Source organism: Carya illinoinensis, chromosome 11 (assembly GCF_018687715.1).
Source record: "Carya illinoinensis cultivar Pawnee chromosome 11, C.illinoinensisPawnee_v1, whole genome shotgun sequence".
NCBI classification, from domain to species: Eukaryota; Viridiplantae; Streptophyta; class Magnoliopsida; order Fagales; family Juglandaceae; genus Carya; species Carya illinoinensis.
This window is the reverse complement of record NC_056762.1, coordinates 31,889,829-31,910,075: the sequence shown is the minus strand read 5'-3', so window position 1 is coordinate 31,910,075 and position 20,247 is coordinate 31,889,829. Positions and strand designations below refer to the sequence as shown.

The 20,247-nt window shown below is 39.5% G+C and overlaps 1 protein-coding gene across 2 annotated transcripts in view; it reads right to left on the bottom strand.

Moving 5' to 3' along the window:
* The window catches only part of LOC122282964 (DNA (cytosine-5)-methyltransferase CMT2), a 52,179-nt gene that overhangs the window by 14,033 nt on the left and 17,899 nt on the right, over positions 1-20,247 (bottom strand). The window contains exons 7-19 of one of the 2 annotated variants that reach the window (XR_006230511.1): positions 20,038-20,157; positions 19,763-19,856; positions 18,295-18,500; positions 18,124-18,189; positions 17,801-18,028; positions 6,612-6,670; positions 6,445-6,511; positions 6,017-6,346; positions 4,479-4,547; positions 4,306-4,392; positions 4,140-4,227; positions 1,610-1,728; positions 1,442-1,532 (exon numbers count right to left, since the gene is read on the bottom strand). Coding sequence is in view for 1 of the 2 variants with exons in the window: in XM_043095062.1 (XP_042950996.1) it covers positions 1,431-1,532; positions 1,610-1,728; positions 4,140-4,227; positions 4,306-4,392; positions 4,479-4,547; positions 6,017-6,346; positions 6,445-6,511; positions 6,612-6,670; positions 17,801-18,028; positions 18,124-18,189; positions 18,295-18,500; positions 19,763-19,856; positions 20,038-20,157 (1,635 nt within the window). In the remaining variant the exon portion in view is untranslated. Of the gene's footprint in view, positions 1-1,430; positions 1,533-1,609; positions 1,729-4,139; positions 4,228-4,305; positions 4,393-4,478; positions 4,548-6,016; positions 6,347-6,444; positions 6,512-6,611; positions 6,671-17,800; positions 18,029-18,123; positions 18,190-18,294; positions 18,501-19,762; positions 19,857-20,037; positions 20,158-20,247 lie in introns of both variants that reach the window. The other variant, XM_043095062.1, reaches the window with a different exon arrangement.

Genomic DNA, 20,247 nt, shown 5'->3' with positions numbered 1-20,247 from the left:
ATTAAGTATACCTATTTCCATCAACTTAAACTCTGGGGAGAATTGATAATTTGACAGATGACAACCAGCATGTTTCCCCAGAATTTTACCCATACATCTTTGAGATGTAATCTTTATAAAAATTTATTTTTTCTGTCCTATCTTCATTTGAAAAGGAATATTTTATTGCAGTACTTTGAAAAGCACATTATTCCATAAAAAGTAATAAATTATGATGGTCAACCTATTAGCTAGTTAGAGAGGGATCATGGGAATACCACAGATTGCAACTGTGTGGAAGATGGCCCCCATTTGCCTACTTTGGTGTATTTGGAGTGAAAGGAATGACTGAAATTTTGAGGATCGAGAGTGTTCTTTGGAAGAGTTTCAGATTTTTTTCTGGAAAACTATTTATTTGGGCAATTGTTAGACTTTAATGGTCTCAAATTTCATGATTTCCTTGTAACCATTGCTAGTTCCTAACTAGGTATAATTACATGTATACTTCCTGGGTACTTGGGCTATGCCTATTTCTATATCAATAAAATATCTTATTACTTATCAAAAAAAAATTATGACGGTCAATCCAAAACAATAAATTGGGCAGTATGTTGCATGATTAATGGCACACCAAAATCCTCATCATATAGATAATGCCTAATGACTTGATATCAAATTCAATATTCAACGGCTCATTAAGAAATGGCTCATAAAAAAGGTCAACTTCTAGGAGCATGAAATGCCAAATTGAAAATTTCAATGATGGACAAAACAAATGCTAACATACATGCAGCACAGAGTGAGCATTACAAACCACACAGAAAATAAGCCTCATTTTCCTTGTAAATGACGGATAAATATTCAGCAAATGCCAATCTGGAAAGCAATTAATGGCAATAAAAGAAGTCGAACAAAAATGGGGTTTCCAACTGCTAAATGTTTGAGGATTTGATGAAGGACGAAAAGTCACTGTAAAATTTCAAAAAGCAAAACAAAACAAGACAGTTCTTGATAAGAAGGATAGAAAAGCGTGACTATGATTGAGAAATTCGAATACACCCACCCCAAAGAAAAAAGAAAAAAAAAAAAATCGACAACCATGATGAGTTCAAAACAATCACTCCCAGTACAATGTCAAAACTTTACATGGTTCAAACAGCCTAGGAATGAGGTGGGAAAGGCAATTTCTTTCCAATGTTCCAAAATTAACCAATGCAAAGAGGTTTACTTTCCCAAGGCAGAGGAACGTAAGGAGTTATCAAATCTCAAATGTTAATTCACTCCAATATTTCAATTTTGGCTGGGGAGACAATTTTTGTCAGTAGAATTTGTTGAGGACAAGGACTTGGAATTAGAGAAACGTGAGAAGATAACTCTTCCTCCCTGTCAACAATCTATAATAAACAGCATAAAGTTACCTAACACAGATTCAACAGAAAACGCATAGTTACCAATGACTTTCCAGATGGCAGCAGCTTTTGTTCTGTTCGATCCCGCCGAGCCACATTGTCAGCTCCTACAACTACACCAGGAAGATCTCGGAAATTTGCTCCCTAGAAGTTCTAGTAAGTTAGAAGTAGTAGATAGGGTCAAAGGTTAGATATCAAAGCAAAGTTCAGATGTAACAGACTTTTCTTTTTGGAATTTGGCAAACTCGAAAGTAATCATCTTCAGTCAATGCGTATGGCCGGTGGTCGTAAAGTGAATGTTTTGTTTCTAAAGAGTCATTTAGTGTGGAGCCAGTCATCTCTGTAGAATAAAAATAAGTCAGCTTGGTTTCAGTATCAAGTAAGCAATTTATCCATGAGTAATACCAAATATAGGCACACTTGATGCAAATGATAAAAGAGATACAAAATAAAAACATGTATAATTTTTTTTTTTTTTTGAGAAAAAAATAAAAACATGTATAATTAGGACATTATCTATGCCAATGCCTATTAGTCTTCTGAAGGGAAATACCAGTTTGACTATGACTAAACGATATGAAAATGGTGAGATGAAAGGAAAATTTCTGAACATATCTAATTAAGTGGCAAAATAGACATAGTAAATGTCAACACTTTCCCAATCCCAAAATTGCTTTGATAAGGCATGTTACCTTAGCCTTTGTTAAGTTATCTGTGAGGATGAACGAATTACAATTTTCCTAAAATTTCAACTTTATACAAAAGGTTGACTTTAATTATTTAGCCAACATTCTAACACTCCCACATGCAGGCTCATAGTCTCCCTCAAGGGATAAGTCATACACTGAGAATTGTTATCTTTATACAAGAGGTACAAAGTGAAGGGAAAGTTTAAACTCAAAACCACCTATCATAATAAATTACCATTTTCTCCAACACCTTCCAACAGGGGTGATTTAAAAAATACCCCGACAAAAAATGGCCCAATATCAAATCTTTTAGATTCTAACACAAATGAGGGTACCAACCTAATTCAATTAGGAAATCACTCATAATCCATTGATGAATAGAAACACGATATGCCTCAATCACAGATTTTCAAATGGATAGATCACTGAAAACATTCTACAAAGTGAAGTGAACTGGGCTGTACAAGTACAAAAAGAAATCTCATAAAAAAATATATCTGTACATTCACAAGTGCTGATTATACTGGTTTGTAATAGAAGTTCAGTGATGTATAAGATATTCCGTATAAGTACTCACGAGGCCAGGTTTCATCATTACTTACATCTTCAAACAATCTGTAAAAACTTATGTTTGGGCTGTACTTCCCATATCAAATGTTCTTATTCCTATTGATTTGCCTGAAGTGTGTAACACATGCACAGAAAGCACTGGTATGCATAAATATTTGCTTTCATAAGACAGTCCACAACCAAATGGATCGAGTAACTTGGATCTTCAATCTAGAACCAAATCTATGACATCTAAAATGTTCAAGATCTAAAGTATCTAGTTGTCCTTATCCAGATATGCCTCAACCATTCAAAGCAGAAGAACTGTAAAAGGAAACCAATGAGATTAGCTACATATAGCTAAAGTCAGTGATTACAGCATTTAGATATGACAATGCCCTTTACCTATCAAAAAAAACAGATACGACAATGGCCTTTATGGTTACATCATTTTTATATAAGTCAAAGGCCTTTTTTTTTCTATTTTAATGCATGAGCGAGGATTAAACCAAATGCCATATCAATCCTATTCAACCCAGTTAGATCTTATTAAATGAGGGGAGCATCCCCACAAGACCAATGTCCTTACCAGTTGAGCCAACCATACTGCACTTTGTCTGAGGTTCTTTTTCTGATTTACACAGCCCGTGTTTGAACCTCTTTTGCAATAGAGCTTTTTTGTGTAATTTACACAATCAGTGCATCCAGATTTATACGTATTGTGTTTGGTACCACCCATAGAAAATCTCAAGTTTGTGAGTCTTTTAAGTACAACATAACTTCCAAAACTGAATTATTATGAGAGTTTCTTTGGACACTAATACTGCCAACCAAAGTACTAACAGTGATGGAAATAGAGGATTAGATTTAGGAGTTTGTGTGTGTGTGCATGGGTGGGTGTGTGTGTGTGTGTGAGAGAGAGAGAGAGTCCAATCTGTGTTTATCTTTATAGTATTTTAGTTTTTTTGTTTTTATTTCCAATGTTATTTCTTATTTCTGTTATTTTATTTTTTTATTTACTATTATTATTATTATTTCTTTATTATAACAAGAAAGTACATGATGAGAATGTGAGATCCAAAAATGTGTTTTACATTAGCTAAATAAAACAGAAAACCTAACAGAAGGGGTGTTTCTTAAATAACATTTAGCTCACAGAGTCTCAGTCTTACTTTAAAAATATAGGATCTCTACTACACCAACCGTAAATTTAAGAGTCATTTATTGTGTTTTTCCTTTCTAAAATTGTTAGTACAAATCAGCAATATCGAAGAATGCTTTTAAGATGTATAAGGGCATATGATCAGATAAGTTTATGATCAAACTAGAAACAAGGCACCAAAAATATGAAGGAGAAAGAAACATTTGCCAACTAGAAAGCAGCAAAGTCGAGTTAGCGCCTAGATCATTGTAAGCAGTCATATCCAAATGCCAATTAGTGTAGAACAGGCAATTCATAATTATGAGTTCAAAATTAGCACCATATGTTACATTTAAAGGATGATGCCATTACCATATCGAGTCGATCTGATATATCTTTGAAAATCAGTTTCTGGAGGCTTTTCATGTGACATTTCTTCACGAATTTCAAAGTTTGTGACCTATAATAGAAATTAGTTCAATATCCAGTTGAATTAATAAAATCAGAAAAATGATGAAATTAAATATGATGTCAGTACAGCTGGAAGATCAGAGATGGCATCACGAAGAACAAGGGCCTCTTCTAGTTCACGAGGTTGATCTTCTCCATAAGCAACAGTATTGCGCTGTACAGGAAGGGCAAAAATAAATAACAAAAACTAAAATAGTGGAATGAAGGTTTCAATATTCTAATGGACTTAATGTTCAATACCTCAAACTCTGGCGGAGGCCAATATCTAACAATAACATCATGCGTTGGAAGCGGAAATTGGGGAAGTTTCTGCAAGCAGAAAATATAGAAGGAGAAGAAGAATCAATTGCTTAGTTGTTCACCTCATGGAGGTGAAGTCCTTTGCACTATCAGATAAATGTTTCCATGATTTTACTCTTAGTTTACATAGAATTATGGACAACTTTATTTCCTTCAACAGATAACCTTTCCTCTTTGTTTTCTGGGGTGTGTGTCTGTGTTGTTGGGTGGGTTTGTGGGGGGGGGGGAGGAATGGGGAGGAGTAGTAACTGCTAGATTGTAGTATCACTTGTAATACATGGGATGAGTGCAGTCAAATGAATCCCCCCTCCCCCTTATTATTGACCAACCTAACGCATGCATGCGGCAAGGGTGGTTAAGCATCACAAAGGAAAAGTTAGGGAAGAGTTGTGTGAACAACTGATTGCATATTGAAGAGTTCGCAGTCCGGACAATAATAGCCATAATAGGTAGTAGTAATAAAAATAATTATCAATGGTCAAATGGAAATTGAACTTAAAAGGAAATACAGAGAGAGGGAAGCACCAAAACCTCCTCACTTGAACCACCCTAGTGATCACCTCCAGGGCGGAGGGAGGAGCTCCTTCCTTCCAAGCCAATTTCCAAATACTGGCATGTTCCTCCCCACTTCCTGCTTTTTTCTTCCATTGGTATTTTCATTCTAGCTTTTTAAGGGATAGTATTGAAGGCCAGATCTGTGACTCCTTGATATCATCCTCCTTCCGCATGTTGGCCATGGCCCTCCCCTTGACCATCCTTCTTCCAACCCCACCCTCTCCACTCTACGACTTTCAACATGTGAGCCATAAGCGTTGGTCTCTCTTCACCCCAAAACCAACCCCACACCCTCATTGTCTCGCTCAAGCATGCCCACCTCCATAAGAGTAGCATAGCATATAGTGGTTTTAGTTATCTGTTCTTGCGGGCGCTTGGACACTTGACCAACTGTTGCCTCCGGGATGTCTTCCACTTTCCAAGAGTATGTTGGTGCTCTCTTTTGCAGGGAAGTGGCTTTTGTCTACTTATCTCTAATTGAGGATGCAATGGACATGGGATTGGAGATCTTCAACCCCCGCCCTAACACAGTCAAACTTAGTATGCACCTTCTTGTTGTGGGATCCACTCGTAACAGATATGTCAAAGCAATCTGACCAATGGATTGCTCCAATAACAACCTTCACTACACCAACTATGAACCTAGCCACTTGTTTGGTAACATTTCCCAAATTGTTTTTATTTTGTGCATTGAGTCTACTGTTTTGGTTATTTGTTGGCCCACACCACACTTCTAATCTATATCTCTTTCCTTTATTAATATATTTTGCCCATAAAAAGTTATCATTACAACAATCAAGTACGACAGCAATAGCCATAATAACAATAATACTTGAAACAACAACAACCATTAATAGTAATAATTTAACTTCCTAAATTTTTATTATTGCAAAACAGAAGAAGCTAAAATAAATAGAATTCACCTCACTAGGATGAGCTCCCCATAAAAAAACACGCAAGCGAAATTGTGGAAGACCATAACAACCAGCAGCGATAGTTCCCAGCCTTGCTTGGTAATGCATATGTACCAAACGACTTAAAGCATATCTTCCAAGGGAGGCCTTGTCAAATCTCAAAATGTCAACAACATTTTCCATCAACACAAACTTGGGCTTTAAAAATGTGACGATATCCATGAAGACTACAATTTGACGATTTCTGTCATCAGATAATGGAGAATCAATATTTCTATAGCGGTTATAACCACTTATGCCTTGGCAAGGAGGACCTCCACAAATGACATCAACATCACCCTGGAATATGTTACAACTTTAGGATTCATTACAAAGATGAAAAGGGCAATATTCTTATTGTACTTTTCTATCTCGTACAGTCAGTAGAAACTACATACTGGGAGTGGCAAGATCTTTGATTTCAATCCATTTTGTACAAAATCCTGTATCCTTTCCTGGCAATTACTGAAAAATACATTTGAATAAGTACAGAGTACCACATCAAGCCGAAAATGATAATAATAATGATGATGATGATGATATATTTGAACGCAGCCACTAATACCTTAACCCTTCAATTGGCTCCCATGTATCCTCACTTGTGCTATAACCCTTCCAATGCACCTAATGAAACAGCTAAGAGTAGAAAATCATCTTCACCAAACTACAATATCAGACAAGAGTCAATGAATATAAATACAATTCACAAAAACTGTGCAAAAAAAGGGCTTAAGGGGGCAAGGGAAAGAACGTGATCAATGACTTCCTACCTCCATTGCGTAGATGATGACCAAAACTTCAAAATGATTTCAAATTTCCCATATTAACAGAAAAGAAAAAGATAAAGAAATGTGACCCATTTTTTAAATCCATCAATCCTAAAGCTTAACCTATCAAGAAGTACATTTCTAATAGTGTAGCACTCACGATAGATGAAATAATCAATTAGCATTACTAGCACAAATTAATATAATAGCACTCATGTAGTGAAGGACTGCAACAACCCGATCCAATGTTATGTTGGAGATTTAATAAACATAATTTTAATGGGCCTAAATTATGTCTAATGGACCATTTTAGAATAGCCCATGAGCTATTAATTTATTGAGGTTGGTTAAGGATTTTAATTAGCCCCATCAGCCCAAAAGTTCATTTTAAAGCCAGTTAAGATTTAGTGGATGGTGTTAAAAGGGCTAATATTTTTGGGAAGGCCACTTGAGGTTTATTGGATTGTTTTGAATCAGCCACGGGCCCAAAATTTATTATGTTGGATTAATGGCTTATATTGAGCCGATAATGAAGTTAAAGGCCATATATTTATGGACCAAGTGAATAATTATTTACTTGATATTAGACTCAATAATTTATTTATAAACCACAAAAATGGACCTAGCCCATGTGTGGGAAAAACCCAACCCAAGACCATAAACCCATGAAAAGGCCCAAGCCCATTTACTCAACATCTAGACCTGTGTATAAAACCTTGCACATACACTCATTATCTCCGCCTCCTTCATCACAAATCTAGGGTTTTCATTTTCATAGCAGCCCCACGACACACATCCCCCCCACGGGTAGACTATGTTGTTATTGTACCGCACTCTCTCCTCCATGCCAACCCAAACCACAGGCCACTGCATATATATATGTACCTCCGTCACATTTTGTCCAACAACAAGGATTTCCTGCTCGGAGTCTTTCTCCACCACAAACAACTGAACGGAAGCTGCCAGACCCTCCCTCATGCCACAACACCGTCGTTCACCGTCCCCAGCAACCACATCCACATCCACTTCCCACAAACGACCAACCAGCCTCCACATCAACACCTTGTGCTCTGTTTTACAATTCCGAAAACAGTGCAAGTTTTGTGCTCCTCAGCCTAGATCCGCCCCACACCACCGTCCACAGCCCATGAACCACCACACGGCAGCACCTCCCTCCCACCTAGACCACCACAAGCCACCCGCTGTTGAAAGCAACCACCCTAGCATTGCCCAATCAAGCCAGTCCAAACCGAGAGCAACCCACGTTCAGCCGCTATTTGCACTCACTTAAAACAGAGCAAGCCGCACGCACTTTCATCAATAAAAGGACTCCACCACCAGTTGCTGGTGACAGCCCCCCAAACACCAAGAACCACCAACCTTCCATCACGTAGCATAGCTCACCTCAAGCACAGTCGCAGCCAACTACAAGCTTCTGGAGGCATAAAAAGTCGCAACCCAACACCGGCAACCCATCTCAATGGCAACCGTGCGCTGTCCATGCTCATTCACCAAAAACCACCCCCAAGTGCAGTTGCCTAGCCACCAACTGAGAGCCACAACAACCATCGTTAGCCAATTGCACGATAAGTCCCCAACAATTTCTCCCCACGTATCTCTCTACATACCTCTCATGCACACATATACATTGTACGTTATGGGAAAAATGAAAAAAACAAATGAATGTTATGTGTCATGCTATTTTAAGTGGGTCACAGGCTAGGTTTCTCAGGTCCTAATGCTGTTTGCGGGTGAACCATGGTAGTAACTGTAAATCGATGAAGTTGGGTTTACTGTTAACCAGAATTTTAATAACAAAGTCATGAAGAAGTTATTTTAGGGTTCATTATTTCATGTGATGAATTGGAAGATAAAAATCAAGAGAAAATAGACGTTTGGATGTGGAAATATTTTTAGGGTTTAATCGTGTGAATATTTGGGGACTGAGGATATTTAGGGTTAAGAAAATTTTAAGTTTTTAGGAAATAGAGGTTATTTTAGTATTTCACGCTTTAATTACAAAGTATGTGTTTAATTAGAGAAAGTTAGGTGCCTATTTTTATAGGTGATCGATTACGTGCCAAAAATATTGGATTAGCGCTACGAGGTAAGTAGCATGATCATAACCTTCCATGTATATACAGTAAACAACATGACTTTTATAAAAAGTATTATGTATGTATGCCCTTCAGAACTATCCACTTTCTCCCATCTTCTTCATCCAGAGACTCACCCACAACACAACAATTCCGTAGCTCAGGATCTCCTCGGTGACCAGCGAAGGCTATAGGAGCCAACGTGCCGCCACACGCCACCAAGGAATAAAGCTAGAAGATGGAGATGGACTCACTTTGGTGCACATCGAGTGTTGTGCAGTGTTAAAGGAGGATGCATTATTGATGTGGATTGATATAATCATCTAGCAAAGCTTGAATGTCTTTTTCTTAGAGAGTGTTCTCCTATAAAGTGTTCTCTCCGTACAACTTAGAGAATTACAGATTTTCTTAGTTTTTTTCACTTTTATGCTGGTAAAGATGGTGATGTTTAGTGGTGCTTAGTCCAGTTTGTTTAATTGCCGTGTTTATAACAGTGGTTAGATGGGTCTTGAAAGAGCGCTTGTTATCGAATCAAAACTCTTTGCCATCATGAGAGAAAGGGCCTTGGTATGTATCATAGAGAGTGGAAGGAGGTTTAAGCAGGAGCTTGTACTGGGTCTGGGCACCGCACAATGGCTTGGAAGAATTATGGAGGAGTGGGCGAAAGGGGAAAGAAAGGAGTTGTTCTTGTCAAAAAGAGAGGGCTATCGGTGTGTTACAGTCCAGCGATGTTCAAATAATCGCGGTAGATTCTTGGAAGTGGCAGTGTATGGTGATGGGGGTGGTCGAAAATGTATTCTCATACTTGAAGAGGAGGGGGGAAGTGGGTGGAGAAGAATGAAAGAGGTGCTGATGGAGGTTATCCAATTGGTTGATAACCAAGTGGGGAGCGTTGGCGTTGAACAGAGGAAGCCACGAGAAGTAACAGAGAGGGGCCGGAAAACCTACAAGGAAGCACTAACTCCGGCAGGAGGTGGAGAAGGGACCGGTAGAGGGAACACTGACAATGAAGCGCATCGAGCCCCTCACGTCCTCTCGCAGGAGAGAGAATACGGAAGAGACGTGTATCACAAGTTGAGGGAGATGCAGGAGCAATTGGTGAATTTGTAGAGGGAGATCGTGAAGGTGGTGAGATGTGTCGGGGCTTATAAGGAAAATGACCAAACGGTGCGTTTTGTGGGAGGAAATGGTAAGTTTAAGGGGCCTTCAAAGTCTTCATACAGCGGGCTGGGCCATCAGGCCTGTGGGGCCTCAAATGGCTTTAATAACACACAATACGGGCTGGGCCCAAGTAAGCCCAGATCTCAAGTGACCCGGAAAGAATGGAGGGCTCGGTCAGGCACTGAACCGGGGCCCTCGTAGACACAAGTGCTACCGCGACGTCACCTGAGGGTGGTGGACATGCTAGAATCTTCATCAGGCCGGCAACAGAAGACGCCAATAAAGGTGGTGGTGGCGTTGGAATCTGGTTTGGTGGCGCAGGAGAGGCCGACAGAGTTGGTTGAGATCCTCCCTCCTCCACCGTGCGTCAATCCTCCTCCAGGAAAGGACAGAAAATGCCGACGGAGTGCAGGGGGGGTGATAATGGTCTGGCGAGGCTCTCTGAGAGGCACAGTGAGGTTACGTTGGTGGGAAGCAGCGGGGATGACACGGTGACATTCTCTAAGATGCACGAAATGGGGGAGTTGGTGAGTATCAGCGAGCAGAATCCTATTTTGGGTGTAGATGAAGTTGTTAGTGATGATTTATTCCTCTCAGATGAAGAGAACCAGATAGGGGAAGTGGGCTTCGTAGTCGAAGATGAAAATTTAGAGGAACAGATGGAATTCAGAATACAGAACCCGATACCGTTGAATTGTTTGTTTCCAGATCAGTCAAATGCCTCAGATTGGGTGTTCAACACAGTGAAGGATATACAGGAAATTGTGGGCTTTTATTATGAAGGATACGATGAGCAATTCATGGCCTTACTCACTGCCATTGAAGCGGGTCATCAACAACATAGGAAATCAGACTCAAAGAAACAGCGGGAACTCAAAAGGTTAACTTGGTCCATGAACTCTGAAAGTAGTAATAGCAGGGATAGATCAAAGGGGAAGGGTGTGGCATATTCCAAATGAAGCCAATAATATTGAGATGCTGAAGATTGATGGGGCTAACTACAACGATGAGCTTGCGATTAATAATCATGTAGTAGATTTCTTCAAACAGCTACTAACCGAGCAGGAAAGGTGGTGGCCCCGGCCTGATGGTTTGCTTTTTGATGCAATTGAGCCAATGGAGGGTATCCGATTGGAGAGGCCTTTTGAGGAGGCCGAGGTTTTTTATGTGGTGAGAAAGATGAATAAAGACAAGACCCCGGGTCTTGACGGGTTTTCTATGGGTTTCTTTCAAACTTGTTGGGATGTGTTAAAGGTGGATCTCATGAAGGTGTTTCAAGAGTTTCATTCAGTTGGAAAATTTGAGAAAAGCCTAAACGCCTCTTTTCTCGCTTTGATACCGAAGAAGGTTGGGACGGTGGAGATCAAGGAATTCCAACCCATTAGTCTGGTAAATGGGGTATACAAGATTATTTCTAAGGTACTGGCGAACTGACTTAGTGAGGTCGTGGGAAATATCATTTCGAAGCCCCAAAATGCTTTTGTAAAAGAGAGACAGATTCTAGATGCGGTCCTTATAGCAAATGAATGCCTGGATAGTAGATTGAAAGCTGGCCAAGCTAAGATTATCTGTAAGTTAGACATGAAGAAGGCGTACGACCATGTTAATTGAGATTTCCTCATTTACCTTCTAGAGAGATGTGGTTTTGGAGAAAAATGGCGATCTTGGATCCGTTAGTGTATATCTACGGTGAAATTTTCAGTGCTGATGAATGGAAATCCAACAGGTTTTTTCGACAGCACGCGAGGTTTAAGACAAGGAGATCCGTTGTCCCCATTACTCTTTGTTATTGTGATAGAGGCTTTGAGTAGAATGATCTCAGCACTGGTAGCTAATGGGTGGGTGTTTGGTTTCCCGATTGGATCCCTAAATGGGGGTTCAATTAATATTTCTCACCTATTGTTTGCAGACAACACTCTAATATTTTGTGAGGCTGACCATAATCAGGCCCTTGTTTTGAAGGCTCTTCTACTTTGCTTTGAAGCTACATCGGGTTTGAAAGTGAATTTGAACAAATCTGTGATGGTGCCCATTGGAGGAGTACAACACCTCAGACAGTTGGCGAATTTTTTGGGGTGTAAGATTGCCGCTCTTCCCTTGTCATATCTTGGTTTACCGTTGGGGGCAGCCTTGAGAGCGGCCTCGGTGTGGGATACAGTGATTGAGAAGGTAGAACGCCGTCTTGCAGGTTGGAAGAGAATGTACCTGTCAAAAGGAGGTAGGACTATCCTGATAAAGAATACACTATCTAACCTACCAACTTACTACTTGTCCTTGTTCCCCATTCCTGCTAGTGTGGCAAGTCGGATTGAGAAACTTCAGCGGAATTTCTTGTGGGGTGGTATAGGTGAGGAATTTAAATTCCACCTAGTCAGGTGGAAGAAGGTATGTAGCCCTCTCTCTAGTGGTGGTTTGGGCGTTACTTGGAAAATGTTTGTGGAGATTTCATAAAGAACCAAAAGCTCTATGGAAGTTGGTGATTGAGAGCAAATATGGGGGTTTATGGGGGGTTGATGTACCAATGAAGTGAGAGGGGCATACGAAGTGGGGTTGTGGAAACATATTAGAAGAGAGTGGGGGGTTTTCTTCCAGCACTCGAGATTCTGTCTTGGAGACGGGACTAGAATCAAATTCTGACAAGATTCTTGGAGTGGTCCTCATGCACTAAAGGAACTATTTCCAGAACTCTTCAGGGTCGCAGTTGCTAAGAATGTTTCAGTGGCAGATGTCATGGTGATAACAGGAGGATACATCTAATGGAAAATCATGTTTAGTCGGGTGGCAAATGATTGGAAAATGGACAGCTATGCAGCCTTTTCCAGTATGTTGTACTCTGTCAAACCGAATAACCAGCATACCGACGTATTGTGGTGGATTCCTACAGGTAAAGGAGTATTCTCGGTTCGCTCGTACTATAAATCCCTTTCACATAAACTCCTTGTTCAGTTCCCTTGGAAAAGGATTTGGAGACACAAGGCGCCCCTCAAAGCAGCTTTTTTTGTGTGGACCGCTTCTCAGGGCAAGATCCTCACAACGGACAATTTGAGACAACGGAGGGTGATTAACGCAGATTGGTGTTGTATGTGTAGGAAGGGGGGTGAATCGGTGGATCATCTTCTATTGCATTGTGACGTGGCCAGTTGGTTATGGAACGAGATTTTTAGTAGATTGGATTTGGGATGGGTTATGCCCGAGACAGTAGTGGCGGTTTAGGCTAGCTGGACAGATTTACAAAGCAATCAAAGGATCAAGACTATATAGAAGATGATTCCTATATGCATCATGTGGTGCGTATGGCAGGAGCGCAATGATCGGACCTTCGAGGACAAAGAGAGATCGAGGGAGGAACTAATAGGTTTCTTTTTTAGAACTCTTTGTACTTGGGCCACAATTGTTATTTTTAATGGGCCACTCCATGACAGCCTTGTATCTATACTCCTTACGTAGCTAGGGCATACTTTTGTACTTTATATGGCTTTTGCCTATTCTTTCATTAATACACTTGATTACCTATCAAAAAGAAAAAATGTATGCCCTTCATTGGAAGCTTCTTTTTACGTACCAAGTTATGATGTGATGAAAGTGAACTCAATGTCATGTTAAGATATGTTTTCATTTATGATTATGATAAGCTATGTCAATATGTGTTCTACATGCATCATGGTAAGTAAGATAAAAGAGAAGTTATGAAAGAAGATTTAAGAATAGCTAGCAGAGATGCATGGTACCAATGCAATTGTGGGTGGATGTACAAGCCACGGACCTAAGCATGGTACACAATAGTATGTTATGATACGATTAACAGTTCCCCTTGCGGCCACAAGATGTGGAACCAATGCACAACCCCGCACAGAGGGGTTGAGGTGTGCTGGCCATTAAAGAAATTAAGAGACAAGTTTAATGAGCTATGGTTAGTCCATGTTACATGTTTATGTTAGTATAGGTATAAGTAAGTACGCACGTCTTTCAAGAAAACCCTATATTTATTATGTTTACAGTATGATGTACTACTTATTGAGCATTTGACTCATGTTTTTTGTATGTTTTTATGTTTTAACCACCGTAGGTGAAATATTTATGAGGATGGAGCTGCAGGACAGGACTTGGCTTAAGGAAGCGAGGCAGAGGCCAAATCATGTATAGAGCTTTTAAGTTATAATTTTTATAGTACAAAGTTTGAGAAATTTTAATAAGTGCTTCCACGTACTCTCTTTTAAATTTTAATGAAGTATGTTTTATTTTCAATTTATACTTTTTTTTTATAAGTAATTATTTTCAATTTATACCTGGTTCCTCCTTAAGAAAAGAGAATTTTTAAAGTCAATATTAGTAGCACACCGGTCCCTCTATTTTCTAAAAAATAATATTGTTCTTAACCCTGGGGGAAGCGGGGTGCTACAAGGACATTTGGACAAAATCAGGCGATCAATACATTTATTTTTTTTTTTTAGAGAAGTAAAAGAGTATATTAATAAAAGAATAGGCAAAATGCCATGTTAAGTACAAAGAATGTCCTAGATTATGTAGGATCCACAGACGTAAGAAAATCATGTAGGCTTTCGCCATTAAAACTAATAGCAATAGCCCAAGTACAAAGAGTTCTAAAAAAGAGAACTTTCAGCTCCTCCACTGATCTCTCTGTCTTCGAAAGTCCATTCGTTGCGTTCCTTCCATATGCACCACATAATGCATATCGGGATCATCTTCCAAATCGCCTTTATCTGGTTATTGCCTCTCAAACCTGTCCAGCTAGCAATAGCCGCCACTACTGAATCTGGCATAACCCAGCCCAAGTCGAGTCTACGAAAAACCTCATTCCATAACCCTCTAGCTACCTCACAATGTAATAATAGATGGTCCACAGCTTCACCCCCCTTCCTGCACATACAACACCAATCTATAATGATAACCCTCCGTTTTCTCAAATTATCCGTTCTGAGGATCTTACCCAGAGAAGCGGTCCACACGAAAAATGCCGCTTTGAGAGGCGCCTTGTGTTTCCAAAGTTTTTTCCACGGGAACTAAGAGGGTTGCCCTTGTATTAGGGCCTTGTAGAAAGCGCGGACTGAAAACAGTCCTTTTCCCGATGGTATCCACCACAAAGAATCTATAAGCTGATTACTTGCTCTGGTTGAGTACAAAAGACTGAAAAAGGCTTCAAAAGTGTCCATTTCCCAATCTTGTGCCGCCCTGCTGAAACTGACGTTCCACTGGATATGCTCCCCCACTACCACCATGACTTCCGTCACTGATTTATCTCTGTCACTTGCCACTGCGAATAATGTTGGAAATAAATCTTTAAGTGCACAATTACCACACCAAGTGTCATACCAAAAATTGATCATGTTTCCTTCTCCTAGACAAAACCTAGTGTATTGAGAGAAAACCCCCCATCCTTGTCTGATATATTTCCACACTCCCACACCATACGCCCCTCGCACTTCCTTAGTACACCACCCACCCCATAAACCCCCGTACTTACCTTCAATCACCACCTTCCAAAGAGCATCTGGTTCTCTATGATATCTCCACAGCCACTTGCCAAGTAACGCCTAATTAAAGGTTTTTAGCTTTCTAATGCCCAACCCGCCACTCGAGATGGGTCTACAAACCTGCTCCCACCTGACAAGATGATATTTGAACTTCTCCCCTATTCCGCCCCACAAGAAGTCACGCTGTAATTTCTCAATGTGGAGTGCTACCCTTGCTGGAATGGGAAACAAAGATAGGAAATAAGTTGGGAGGTTAGAAAGAGTACTCTTTATTAGCGTAATCTGGCCCCCTTTAGAAAGGTACATTCTCTTCCACCCCGCTAAGCATCGCTCGACTTTCTTAATCACTGTGTCTCAGACGTGACAGCTCTCAATGGAGCCCCCAAAGAAAGACCAAGATATGTCATGGGAAGAGTAGCAATCTTACACTCAAGAGTATTAGCCAACTGTCTTAAGCGTAGAACCCCAACCACCAGCACCATCTCTGATTTGTCCAGATTCACTTTCAAACCTGAAACTACCTCAAAGCATAGAAGAAGTGCCTTCAGTACTCGAACCTGTGGTTCGTTCGCCTCACAAAAAATTAGGGTGTCATCTGCAAACAACAGATGAGAAATGTTAATGCTACCCCCTCCTGGGGTTCCAGTCGAAAAACCAGTCATCTGTCCATTTGCCACCAGTGCTACTATCATTCTGCTCAAAGCCTCCATCACAATAACAAAAAGTAATGGAGACAGCGGATCTCCTTGTCTTAGGCCTCGAGTACTGTTGAAAAATCCAATAGGGCTTCCATTTATAAGAACTGAAAATTTTACCATAGATATGCACCAACGGATCCATGCTCGCCATCTCTCCCCGAAGCCACACTTCCCCAAAATGTCAATAAGAAAATCCCAATTAACATGATCATACGCCTTCTCCATGTCTAACTTGCATATAACCCCTGGTAAACCAGCCTTCAATCTAGTGTCCAAGCATTCATTAGCGATGAGCACAGCATCTAAAATTTGTCTATCCTTTACAAAAGCATTTTGGGGCTTAGAAATTATCTTCCCTACAGCCTCGCTAAGTCGGTTTGCAAGTCCCTTGGATAGAATCTTATAGACCCCATTGACTAGGCTAATGGGCCTATACTCCTTAATATCCTCTGCCCCCACCCTTTTTGGAATCAAGGCTAGAAAAGCTGCATTTAAGCTTTTCTCGAACTTTACATACGAATGAAACTCCTGGAACACCTTCATAAGATCATCCTTTAGAATCTCCCAACAAGATTGGAAAAATCCCATAGAGAACCCATCAGGACCCGGGGCCTTGTCTTTAGTCATTTTCCTTACCACTTCTAATATCTCTGCTTCTTCAAACGGCCTCTCCATACGGCTAACATCCATTGGCCCAATGGATTCGAACGCCATACCCTCTAGCTCTGGTCTCCACCCCTCCTGTTCAGTAAGAAGTTGTTCAAAAAAATGAACCACGTGATTGTTGATCACCTGCTCATCCCTACACTCTGCCCCATCAATCTTCAGCGTCTCTCAATGTTGTTGGATCTCCTGTGGGAGTTAGCTACTCTGTGGAAAAACTTAGTGCTACGATCACCTTCCTTCAACCATAGTGCTCTAGACTTTTGCCTCCACGAGATCTCTTCTAATAGGATAAGCCTCTCAAGCTCTACAACCAAAGCTAGCTTTTGGGATCAATACATTTATGAGAGATGAAATAATTAAATGGCATTAGAATATCAATTAGCCCCACCGAGCTCACACAAACATATGTGAAGGGCAAGATTCAAGAGGCTCTACATATATTTATCAAGTGTCAAACAGGATAACCCGCTAGATGAGCATTCAGAACCCATATCTCTTTCTTTCCCGATAAATCTGCTCCTATAGTGATATAAAGATGATGGATTTTCTTTTGAGATTTATTCTTCCTGTTTCTGGATGTAAGTTGTGATACTAACTTCATATGCAAGTCCAATACAACATGCTGAATTGTTTCTAAAAGTCATCAATCTGGTAGGTGCAAATAGGGAGCCATTACGTGATATCAACAATCATACTGTTAGCTTATATAATCATTACAGCTTAAGAACAACGACAGCAAAACTTCAATTATATTTTGAACTGAGCCCACATCCACTGGTGATAATGAAGATCTTTTATTTACTAAGACAAAAAAAAAATGACAATTACTGTCTCCATACGCTATTTTCTCAGAAAAAGAGATGACATGCTTTACCTTAAAATTCAGTCCACGCTTGCCTGTCTTATTGGGATCACCGTAACATATATCAACAAGTCTAGAAACTTCATATTCACAGGTGGGAATTCCATTGCAGTTGTGTGCTCCTGAGGTCATTATTCTTGAGGGATGAGTTCTTCCTGCACCATTGACTCCATAACGTCTGCATAGCTTTTCCCATTGCATCAATAGTTCTAGAAAATCCGCAGCAGTTTCATTCCTGACCTATGAAATGAAGCATGATACAATTTATAATACCTCCAAAAGATTTAATCATACTGCAACTGATCATAATTTAGTGATTGATAAGGCATACACACGTGTGTCTCTGGATGATTTAATTTCAAGCTTTCACATGCAGACCCATCACTATCAAGGGCCCACCTCTGAAGTAAATGGAAGAAAGTAAGACAGAAGTCATTGAACATAATACACAGCAGTTAATTAGCACGAGACACGGAAAATAAAGATGACAAATCTATAGCAAGTACCATTGCAAGATTAACACCGGAAAGCTTGGCACCAAGACACATTCCAGTAGACATTCCACCACAACCAGAAAAAAGGTCTAATAGTGCTAATTTGGCTTCATAGGTTTCACTATTGGGAACATTCTGTGAAAAGGTTGGGGTGGCCCTCGTATCTACAGGCTTAATGCCATCAGGTGATGATACATCATGACTTCTAACTGAATTATCTGAAGCAAATTAAAAATTTGACAAGGTTAAAATATTTGATCTTTAGTCTCAAGTAAAAAGGTTAGTTCCCAAATAATGCTTATAATTTCCGAACTTGGAAGTTGAGGAATAGGTATGATCATAAGTAACATGACGTTTTAGGGAATACAAAAGTGGCTCAATATATCCAAACGGATTAGATTTACCATCTCTAACAAATCTTTTTAAGTGAAAGAAGGATTGTAAAGATAATTAAGAAAAAAAGTATAATGTTAGTCATTATGGCTCTTACAAAGAACATACATAATATAACAAGGGACAGAAGTAGCATAAAAACACATGAACAAGCACGAGTTTTATAGCAAATAATCTTATTCTATCCTAAAGATGTTCCTATAATAATTACTATAAACAACTATAATAAAACAAATAAATTGCATAGTAAGTTATTGGCCTAAGTGGATTCATGCAGTGATTAATGAAATGGCCAGGAGCTCAACCCGATTGCAAGAGGGTTTTTTTCTTGGGGGGAGGGTGAGGATGAGTGGAAAAAAACAGTGATGGGAAAAATATAACCCTTTCAATAGAAAATTACACCATCTATTAGAACTATATGGTCTTTAAAGGGATAGGATTAGTCACACACCATCTATAAGAGATCATAGCATTAGGACCTTCAGAATAACACCCAAACAAAAGTTTTCTTCGACCAAGGATTAGCAGCAATTTAAACTACATGAAGAGACCATTTTCCATCTATTTCCCAAAAGATTCTCGTATCATTGCTTACAAATAATTAGATGGTATCTTTGAAATATTAAAAGAAGCTTCTAGATAATAACCCAACTCACCAACAAACTTATATCCAGCAGCAAACTCTCATAGCATATTAGCAATAAGGTAAGGGGAAAAAAAAAAGAGACCAACAGCTTATATCTATTGCATCCACATGGTACAAATGAACTTGCCATCAACCACCTCACGTGTTGAAACTTGAATGAGCTTGAATTTTTCTCAATAGATGAACAGTGACTACCTACAAGAAGGTAAAGGCATCTATCTGTCTCTTCCTTTTTGCCTTCCCTCTTGCCCAGGCATTGCCTTCACCAAGTATCGTACTATTTCTCACTAGATAAAAGTTTGATACTTGAGCGGAAGGGTGGGCAGTAGGACAAATTCAGACAATGGTGAAATAAGTTCATTTAAGGCATTATAAGTGAGTTCTCAAAAGCATCCAATTAAACAAATAACCATTATCTCTCAAGAGCACGAACTTCCTTACCAATCACCAAGGAGCGAAATGTTGAATAGTCAACACAGTACTCCATATCAAAATAGAAGTCAGACCGCAGAGTAAAGTTCAATATTCGTCCTACCTGTGACAAAGTTACAAAATGCTAAGGAATAATATAAGTAACAGTTTTTTTTTTTAGAAGTATAAGGCAGTAAAAATATATCCTTGTAAGCCTCTCACAAAGCTGAAAGAGAATAAACTAGCCACATAATTGAGTAAAGAACATCAAATTTAAAAGGCTCCAAAAAAAGATTGAAACATACCCTAGGTGTTATTTGTGTAACGTTGACTTTTGAAATAATACAATCTATCAAGTTATCATTCATAATTGTAGAATAGAATAGACGCCTCTTGTCGTGGAAAGCACCTTCTTCTTTGATAACCTGAGAAACAAATGCAAAAAGGATATGTCCAATACTAGGATGAATTCCATGACTTTAACAGGTCATATTCAAACACAATCTGAATACTCA